At 46.1% G+C, this 10272-nt stretch overlaps 2 protein-coding genes across 2 annotated transcripts; both read right to left on the bottom strand.

Moving 5' to 3' along the window:
* Positions 1–1520: 1520 nt before the first annotated feature.
* Positions 1521–6269, bottom strand: LOC112890408. Its single transcript, XM_025957302.1, has 2 exons — positions 6051–6269; positions 1521–1643 (listed from the first exon to the last, which is right to left on the bottom strand). Exons 1-2 carry the CDS (start codon positions 6267–6269, stop codon positions 1521–1523), a joined length of 342 nt encoding a protein of 113 aa, XP_025813087.1.
* An 871-nt stretch (positions 6270–7140) lies between these two features.
* Positions 7141–9169, bottom strand: LOC112889865. Its single transcript, XM_025956647.1, has 3 exons — positions 8088–9169; positions 7468–7512; positions 7141–7378 (listed from the first exon to the last, which is right to left on the bottom strand). Exons 1-3 carry the CDS (start codon positions 8938–8940, stop codon positions 7254–7256), a joined length of 1023 nt encoding a protein of 340 aa, XP_025812432.1. The 5' UTR covers positions 8941–9169; the 3' UTR covers positions 7141–7253.
* Between the last annotated feature and the right edge of the window lie 1103 nt (positions 9170–10272).

Here is a 10272-nt window from a genome sequence, read left to right as displayed (position 1 = left end):
GATTTCACCCGTACCCTTGACATCCGTGATGAGCCATTGGAAGGAATCCGTTCCGCTAAATCCTAATTCGTATGCTTCGTTGAATAGGTGCAATCGACGCTAAATACCAATTGGCATGGTTGGATGGGTACCGTACCCCCTAACCCACACTGGATAGCCGCAAAATTGACGGAAAAGCGCCCATGCCGATTCATCCCACCCAACAAACAAACTCATGCGTACATATTCCCCTTCCCCTGGTCTAAGGGATAGCGTTTGGTCTAAAGCTCGCCATTTATTCGCTCGTAGGAACCCCCTTTTTCGTAGGAACCTACACCGTCATTGGAAAAGTGAAACAACTATTACACATCCGCAGCAAGGTTCGCTACCGCTGTTCCGCTATTGGATTTGGAACCACCCTTTCCGAGGGTAGCATTAGTTTAGTTTAAGCATATTTCCCTTGCCCGAGGATACGAATCCGAGCTATTAATTGAAAAGGAAGGGAAGGATATCTCGGAACTACAGCCGTCTACTACTATTGAATCCGAAAGAGGAGCCTACAACTATTAAGTTCAGTGGGTACAAAAAACCAATAGATAGACTTACACTGATGGTTGTTCTTTCCCTACAAGTAGCTTTCACAAGCAAAGAAATAAGCTCTTCTCTATTTGCCTGTGGATCATCCTGCTAGCATTCGATGATGAACAGAAGTTTTCTCATTCCTTCGATCGTAGACAGCTGCCATAGATCCCCCGAATCAAAAACTTATTTCTAATTATCTCCATTATTCGATTGATTACGGGTCAACCATTCTTTCCAATTTAGAGAAAATAAGATTGGCCAAAGATTAGAAAGAATAACCTGTTCCCAAATTCCTCTTGCATGAAAGCAGTCACGTATGGCATGTAAGGTTGATTCTGCGTGTGCATAAGAAAGAAAAAGGTGTACAAGTTCACTAAAAACACTGGATTTGGGTGGGCCAGGTCCCGGTAGAACTCGAGGAGGATCCTCACCTTAGAGGTTTGGTCAGAGTAGCCTATTCTATGTTGTAAGGGCCCCTCTGAGGCAATAGTAGAATGCGAGCCTTTATAGGGAAGTCACTTAGTTACGGCCTTTATCGATTTGGAATCGTAGAAGCAGAAGGAATGAAAGTAATCAAAGGATTGGAATACCCGAAATACCTGGGCAGAGGAGCTGAGCAAGCGAAGAGCCTCGCTGCTGTAGGTCTCCGCTATCTTCTATAGTAGCGGTGTGAGCCAAAGGATTTATTCTATAGTCCCTAGAGCTAGGGTCGGTAGAAAGCCAGATTCATGACTTGCCAAGCGTGTAAACTATGAAAATGAACGTCTTAGTTGCTTTACTTGACCTTGCACTTCATTAATCGCCAAGAAGGCGGATATTCAGGTTGGTACCTTTTACCTCAGATCACGGAAGCGGGAAAGCCCGTACTTCAATATATATAGAGTAATCACCCGGGGCTCGGCACTCTTTCCTGGTAGATGTCTGATTAACCAACATCGTGTCAGGGCGGAACCATTCTTCTATTTCTCTAGGTTGGGTATAGGTGTTGACTTGGCGTAGTATTTATTCTGGTAGAGAAGCACTTCAACAAGGGCTGATATGGCGGATTGGCTTAAAGAATATGGGATTCTCAGCTCGTGGATCTGTTCATTCATAGCATAGGGGTAGATTAAGCTTTAGAACAAGGATTTGCTCTATAACCCGGGAAAGGAAGCTTCTACGTGAAGTTAGCGAGACGGGTGGTGCCATTTATAGAAAAAGATTGACTACAATAGCACTTTATGCACTTCACTTTTGGCTATTCTACATGGGCAACAACTAGCCTGGGAAATGGGCTTCATTCAAGTCTTGGTCTTTTCGGATTCACTTATTTACGTGCATTTTCTTAAGGAAAGAGCCTACCTACTCAAACCTGATAGATGGATGGAATGAACCTAGCTTAGCGAATTCTTTAAGTTGAATATAAGAAAGAAAGCCTACAAGTATAGAAAGAAGTGCTAGTATCCTTCGATTTCATTTCTTCGCTTTTATAGAGCTTTTCCTTTTACCTAATGCCGGCTACCGACAACTCTTGCTATCCAATCCTGACCCAATGTACTCCATACTGAGGGGTATGGCGCATACCCATACCCATTTTCTCACCAAACAAGCAACGGATTGAGCAACTAGCACGAAAGCCGTTGCGCTAACGCGCATCCTCTTGCTTGGAATCAATGGGTTTTGTCAATGAATTAATCTACCGGCATCGGAGGGAGAAGCGGAGTCGGGAGCTGGAGAAAATAACACTTTTTGATGGACGGGAGAGGGAGAGGCAGTTGTTTCATTTCATTCGTTGACCCGGAATGGAAGGTCGTACAGCTCCATAATCAGAAGCGCAGGAAGCACTGATGAAGGATGGTCTAAGCCTAGAGCGGGAACAAAGCAGAGGCGGGGGCTATGACTAAAGCCCCCATGGATTGATACGGAACCCCCCAGACCAAGTAGTCAATCTGCCAGCACCATCAAGCAGGTACCGAGGTATTCTCCGCTTTCAGTAGTTTGATACTCGGGCTTCAGTAGCCGATAGGAGGTGGACCATAACTCATTGACCATGCAAAAAGGGGCAAAGGCTCGGGCTCTGATATCAATCAATAGCAGCCATCCAGTTGACCGTGTGAAAGAAATAGATCCAATTGACGGTCACAGAACCACTACGGGATAGTCCGTGAGACAGGATCGGGATCCAGATTCATATCCCTCGACCACTAGTGGAAGACCTTTCAAAGGAAAAGGTTGGTTGGGAGCGGGAGGAAGTCAATTACAGAAAGAGTAGAGACGGATATGGGGACTGTAGCTCCGACCATGTCATCTATGATGCTCTCGCTGCTGCCAGTCCTTTCACCAGTGAATGCTGTCATGCGCTACTTCCCGAACCTCCGTGTCTAGGTCCTCCCGAAAAAGACTGCAAATGATTTACCATCCATCCCACTCATATAGGTACGTTATCGGATTTTGCAGATCGGGAAATGGATCGAACCGCGCGAAATGGTCGCCTCGGAATACAGGGCGCAACGGAACCAAGGTTCTTTGTTGGCGTGTTGCGTAACAAGGGCAAGAGGGGGTGGAAGCGTTCGCCGACTTTGATAGGCAACGCATTGCAAGCAAATAGAGCAGAGAGCTGACCCTTAGTTTCTATTAGAGTCGCGAGCTTGTTATAGTCGGTCCTAAAGGGAAAACCTTGCAGCTTACTTGCTATATCCCCGCGTCCTTGCACGGCTCGTTTTCTTCGAGCCCTGCTTCTCCCTTCCCCTCTCCCCAGGAACCGACCGTTTGGAGTATAGCCAAGTGGTAAGGCATCGGTTTTTGGTACCGGCATGCAAAGGTTCGAATCCTTTTACTCCAGAGCATACTTACTTATTCTAGTTCTAGAAAAAAGAAAGTCTCATCCCTAATAAATAAATGAAAGTAGATTTACATTCTTATTCTATTTCTAGGGGGAATGTTGAGGCAAACTTACGATGCTGACAAGCTGGTTAGGTGCCGAGTTGGATTAGACATCGCAGGTTTCAGTTTAAGAATTGGGAAGAGGTTAAGAACCTAGTGGAATCCACTGCGAGGGGAAGTGCTGAAGTGAAGAAAAGCCCCAATTTTGGAGAGGATTGCATAATTGGAGAGACTGCTAGAATTGGAGCAAAGCCGTGATCTGGTAGGCGACTGGTACAAGTGCTAGACCGGAGCTAGACAAGAAGCGTTGAGCAGGAACTTGAGCAATTCAAGAAACCTTAGAAGAAACTGGATATGTTGCAACAAGAAGGGCTTAGCAAGAATCTTGAAACTGGTATGATACCGGCACATATAAGCCTGATGTGATGTACCTGAATTCATTCATGTTCTGTGGAGTCTTTCGTTTTTTTAATATTATGATTTAGTCTCAGTTTAATTAGGAAGCAAATGCGGTTTCAAGATGAACTCAACCTCGAAAAGGAATTCAATTAGCTGTGCAGTTAACCCATTTATCTTTCATAATAGGTTGAAATGGATATTGCCTGTCACTTGAAAATAAGGTTGTTTCTTTAAAAATTCAGCAAGTTTTTTGTTTGTTAAACAGGTTGACGTTCCACTGGGAATGGAATAACAAAGGCTTTTGGCAGTTTGTGGATCGAGATGTGATTCGCTTTTTTTAGTAAGAGTTTCTTTCTTTTGGTGTGCTCTTCCTGGAACTGGTAATAGGCTCAATTTGGTGCATTCTAATTTGATGTTATGGTCTTTACAATCCTTGAATTGTTTGAACCTGACTCTCATTAATGGTCACTATATTTGATTTGCTCCCAAATGCGCTTATTTTTATTGCCTTTCTGGTATTTGGATTCTATTTATTTCTACCACCTCATATTCTTAGCTCTTTTTTCAGCATGGATGCCACCCTGGAAAGTTTATTAATAAGATTTTACAGACGTTCCTAGGGCTTCCAAATACATTAGCCAATATGAGACGTAAACATGTTAGTCAGCCAGGTCTAAAATCCACTTTTCATTCAGTCTTATTGCTTTCTTTTTGAGTCCTAAAAAAAATTAGCAATTATGGAATCCTATCTTAAAGGCCAGCCCTATATTTTCTTAAGAAAAATTTTTTAGAAAATTTCATGAGATGGGAATTTGTATCGGAGAGAGAAAGAAATGGCTTCTCTGCTTGAGAATTGCTATGAGGCGAAGATCTAGGTAGACAAAGGATTCGTCATGGGAAGGCAAGGGGAAAAGGGATGTTTGCTTTGGTACCTGTCAATCATTTTGAATCCCGCTTTCATTGACCTTGAAGTCTGAGAGAAGGCTTTTTCTTTCTATTAAAAGATCACAAATCAGAGGGGTGATCAGTTCTCTTTCAATCCTTCATCTTCTTATGAGTAGCCGCCGCTGGGGGGGGGGGGTCCTCAGTCTGAATCCTCCACTAGCATTGGACCAACAGTCAGTCTAGCTCTCGCTCTTATCCAATTTCCTTATCCTTTCAGGGCAAGGTCGGAGTAGTAGGCAAATACAAGTTCTTTTGTTGCATGCGGACCCGCTTGTGAGACTGAAGAAATTGAAGCTAAATGACAATCTGAACCTACTTGCAGGATCTTTAAGAAACTGTGGACTTTTGCACCTTTCTGTCTAGCTTGAGTTATCTTTTAGTTCTCTTCCCTCGGCAAAGTGGATAGGAAAGAGCTTGCTTCCATTCCACTAGCCAAGAATAAGGAGAGTGACTTTCTCTTTTGAACCTCTTAAGCTAACTTGAAAAAAAAACAGTGGTACACCCCTCAGAGATATAGGGACCACCATGCTCGTCCACTTTCTTGATAAACGACTCGATGCATTTTCTCTTCCTTGCCGCTGAGACTGAGACATATCAAAAAGATCTATTACTAAAAGGAGATTGGGATCATCCTGTGGTTACCGGATGATGGGAATAACTAAGCAGAAATTTGGAAATGAGCACGAAATGTCTATAAATGAATTTTGTCATTATTTGTTATTTCCGGGTCTTTTCGTTGCATTCACTTACAACAAGAAACAACCACCAGCGTTTGGTGCAGCACCTGCATTTTGGTGCATTCTTCTTTCTTTCCTTGGTCTTTCGTTCCGTCATATTCCAAATAACTTATCTAATTACAACGTATTAACCGCTAATGCACCTTTTTTTTATCAAATCTCAGGGACATGGTCTAATCATGAGGGTAGTATTTTATCATGGTGTTGGATCCCAAGTTTTTATGGATTCCTTTTTTGTTACCGGGGTCGACCCCAAAGCCATAATGTCTCAAAACGCAGAGGCTATAGAGAAACTTTTCTTTTTTCCTTTGTCTCGAACTTCGTGAAGAACTCCAATCTATCTCTCCAACAAAAAAGTGGGGCTGCGCCCCAGTTGTACACTCCCTTCGTTCGGAGAACCCTTGTTGATTCTGAACTTCGTTCGCAAAGTAAGCGTCCTTTTAACGGGCCAGCCCTTTTTAATGCGCCGCTTGACCCAGTTTTGAAAATGAGCTTTGCTCTTCTGGGCGCTGGGCGCTCCCGTGGTTCGCGAGAAGGAAAAAGGACTAATCTTTTGTTACATCTGGCGCGAGATGAAAAAGAGAGAGCTTCGTCTATCGATGAACAGCAGATTGACGGAGCTCTTGGCATTGCTTTGTTTTTCTCTCCTTTCCTATCAGCGAGTTCCGATCCTTTTGTTCGAAATTTCTTCGTTCGTACCGAACCGCTTGCAGAATCAAATCCTGTTCCACAAGATCCTATATCAGCTATACATCCTCCTTGCATTTATGCCGGAGACGTCGCCAGTGCTATGGGCTTTGGGTTATGTAGATCAAAAATGATGAATAGGATTGTGGCACTCCACTCGCCGCCAATGCGGAAGGATGCCGCCGAAAAGAATGGAACGCTGCTTCGCTCTGCTGGATGCGTCGGATCCCATATAAGAAGCTCGCTCTTTACCCGATCATTCAAACATTTTGTGGGCGGCGCGCCTGCTCTATTGTTGCGTAGCAATAGAAGCCTGCTCATGCTGCTTCGGCGGCAAGGTTCCTCCCCTCTAAATAAATCAGAGCCGTTTATCATTAGAAGCAATTTTTTCAGTAATCAGGGGTAGTTTAGTAATCTGTCATGTGAGCACCAAATAGATTGAGCTGGCTTCTCCCTGTGCCCAGACGCTGGCGCCACGCACCCTGGCCAGCCACGCACCCCATTCTGCCGCGCCTCCCGGCCGTCCGCGATCCCCAATGCCGCCAAACAGCCTGCCGCACCCCGCCTGTAGCGCCACCTGCTCTCTCATCCCCAACCGCGACGGCCTGCGGTGCGGCTCTTCCCGACCACGATGTCCTGCACACGACCTCCTCCCTCGACTGCCCAACCGCCGATTGGAGCTCCCGCCACGAAATCAAACAACACCGAGACACAATCGCAGAGTGTACAGATCATTCGAACCTACTTAATGAATCGAATTCGAACCCTTGGATCTGAACAATTCAACGGCTCTTAAAATTTTCAAGCGCTATAAAATTTCTCATATGTTTCTCATCTGAAGAATTAGAGCCGCATTCCACTACAGTCATATCTCACATGCATTGATATTTCTTTTCTAAAGTATGCAAATATATGTTGTTTAGAAAATATTATGGTGCTGCGCACAGAATTTGGCCAAAAACTCAGAAAAATCTAGCAAAATGGGGAAACATCCAGCCCCCTCTGTTTCATTGATAGGGATGGCGTTCTTCACCACCATGAAAGTATTTTCTGCAATTCAGCTCAAAAGAACCTGTTTTCATTACTCTGAACCCCACATGTCACCACCTTGCTCGGTCTAATCTTGCGTATGTACCACACGAGGCCCCCAATGCCGATGGCTGCAGAGATTGAGACGACAACGCTTGCTGCCAGAAAAATGCCCAAAGTATCAGAATTCTAGTTAATTTGAAGAATATGGGAGTATGCGCACGATTGTGTGGGACATCGTTCTCACCAGCAATGACTCCTGCTGATCCGTGATGTCCTGAAGCGTGGCCATCTGCAATACAGATAGCAGATCATGATATAGATAAACCTAGTGCCAAATGCATTTTACCCCTCATTAAGTGTTTGGAATGGAGAACCACCTCAACTAAAACATGACGGTTTGTTATAGAATCATTCTGGTATGATGAACAAATTAAACTTAGGGTGTGTTTGGTAGAGCTCCCACAGCTGATTCTCTACTGAATCCAGCAGGAGCTCTGCCAAACAGTATTTTAGAGATAAATAATTCTTTGTTGATTCTGTGAAGTGATTGTGTGAAATGAACTAACAAGCTGAAAACTGGAAAAAGTGGCTTCTTCTGATTTTGTGAAATGATTCTCTATTTTAATTTTAAAAGTTTACGCTGAAAAGAGAATGGCTCCCAGCCATAGTATTGCTTCTCTCAGAGAATCAGATTCGATAGAGAACGAGAATCAGGTGAAACTTACCAAACGGACCTTACCATGGTTCTGAACGGAGTGATCTCCAAACCAAACAGGCTGAAAATGTTACGTCTACAGCCTCGCCTCTTATGCGAACAAGGACGCCGGATCGGAGCGGAAACAAGTTGGCAGATGGAGCACGCACCTGCACAATCCGCGGTGGAGTTGCGTCCATCGTCGCAGATGCAGACGAAGTCCCTGGTCGCCGGGTCGAACCCGCACGTCCCCCCGTCACCTCGGCGCTTATCCTGGCACTGCAGGCACCGCGTCGTGACGGGGATCTCGAAGTCCACTCGCACCCCGTACGCCGGCACCTGGTCGTAGGGCGGGAACTTGTCCCCGGCGGCGCGCCAGTACACGCTCGTGTACGCCTCACAGTGCCGCAGCATCGCCCGCAGCGACTCCGTGGCGCGGGGCCGGTACGCGCAGCAGGTCATGTTGCCCTCCTCCAGCGCGCCGCGGCAGCCCGGCAGGTTCCGGCACAGGTACCCCGCGCTGTCGCACGCCGAATCGCACCGGTCCGCGTACCTGTCGCAGCTCGCCGGCCGCGGCGCCACGATCACGCGCGCCTCGTCGCAGTCGAAGAAGAGGTACTCGTTCCTCGGGGACAACGAGAAGCAGGTGCTCGTGTCCAGGCTGAAGGGCGCCGCGTGGACGGAGGTGAAGGGCCGCGCGCACGTCCACATGGACGGGTCCGTCACGACGAGGTGCGGGTCGGAGTAGTCCGCGCCGGTCACCGGGTACGTGCCGGACGGGGTGCGGAGGCGGAGCGTGGCGTTGTCGGCGCAGGTGAGCATGTTCCGGTAGTACGGGCTGCCGCACCCGTCGTCGATGCCCAGAGGGTAGCGGACTGGGATGTTGCCGCAGCTTTCGCGGCAGAGCCCGCCGGCGACTGTCGATGGTACTACCATGGCGACGATTAGAAGGATGGCTAAAGCGTGGAGATGGAGACGATGAATCTCCTCCATCGGTGAAGAAGGATTGGAGTGGTGCAACATGGCAGTGGGAGTGAGAGCTGGCCAGCTGCTGCTCTGGATTTGCCCCTTTGTGGGAGGGTCGTTCAAGCAAAGAATCAGGCCGGCTGCTGCTTTTGCGCTTTTGCTTTGAAGCTTTCATCCTTTGAGCTTTTGCTTTGTTTGTGTTAATTAGTCTCTTGTTTACGTCTTGTTTAATGTGCTGCCGGAATCTTATTCCATGTCTTTTGTGTTTGGTCGGCTTCCCACCATTGCTGAAGCAAGGCATATATAGTTAGACCAAGAATGTGTTCAGAAATTTGTAAAACTTTCAACTTGAGGCGTTCTTCTTAGTTTTTGCTAGATTCAGTGTAACTTCAACCTTACAAACCTAGAGATAATAAATTGACTATATCGACGGACGGGAATGTGTTAATTAATTAGGTATGTTGGATCTTACATCAGTTAGTTCCGTAGTACTAGTGGTCTAAAGGATCTGTAGACTTTATTTATTATGTTATCTTTTTTGGGAATTTATTATGTTATTAGCTAAAAAAAGAGTATCAGACACACTCCTGTGGTTCTTCTACCATACGGGCTTCAGCTGTAAATAGAAAAGATGGGAGATTATTGTTTGTGGGCTTCACATAATTAACCATGAAATCATCATGATGGACATCTCACTACTACGAAACTAATTATCGCAAACACCTCATCACCACCGATTTGAACCGAATCTGCGGTGATAGTCTATCACCGCCGGGTTGCTTTGGAACCGGCAGTGACGCTAGATATCACCGCCGGTTCGTATTATGACCCGGCGGTGATACCTAGCATAACTGCCGGTTCGTAATACAACCCGGCAGTAATACTATGACTACCCTATACACTAGTAGAAAAAAGGCTATCGGTCCACCCTAAAAGTACCGGTATGAATTAGACCCGGTACTAATGGTAGCATTACTATCGTGTCTGGTCCATACCGGTATTTTTCAGGTGGACCGAAGCCTATGGAGTCCTTTAGTACTAGGTGGTAACACTATCCGGTACTAAAAGGTCCACATTAGTACCAGGTGATGTTACCAACCAGTACTAATGTGGCTGAAGGCAATATCGGTGTTTTACCGCCAAGTCCACCGAGGGATACCTTGAGATTATAGGTTTTAAGTGGGGTGTCGCCGAGATTTGTAACTCGAAGGTGCAAAGAATACAAAGGTTTACACAAGTTTGAGCCGTAAGGAGCATCATACCCTACGTCCTGTGTGGTGGTTTGTATTGCCTTAGAGGTGGATTGGTTTGGAGGGGATCCCTACCTGCCCTTATATAGTGTCGGTGTTCAACCTTCAAGCCTACCAAGGGATACCCCGAGGTGGTAGA

The sequence above is a fragment of the Panicum hallii genome, chromosome 4 (genome assembly GCF_002211085.1).
Source record: "Panicum hallii strain FIL2 chromosome 4, PHallii_v3.1, whole genome shotgun sequence".
Lineage (NCBI taxonomy): Eukaryota > Viridiplantae > Streptophyta > Magnoliopsida > Poales > Poaceae > Panicum > Panicum hallii.
Note: the sequence above shows the minus strand (reverse complement) of the source record. Positions and strands in the feature narration are given on the sequence as shown.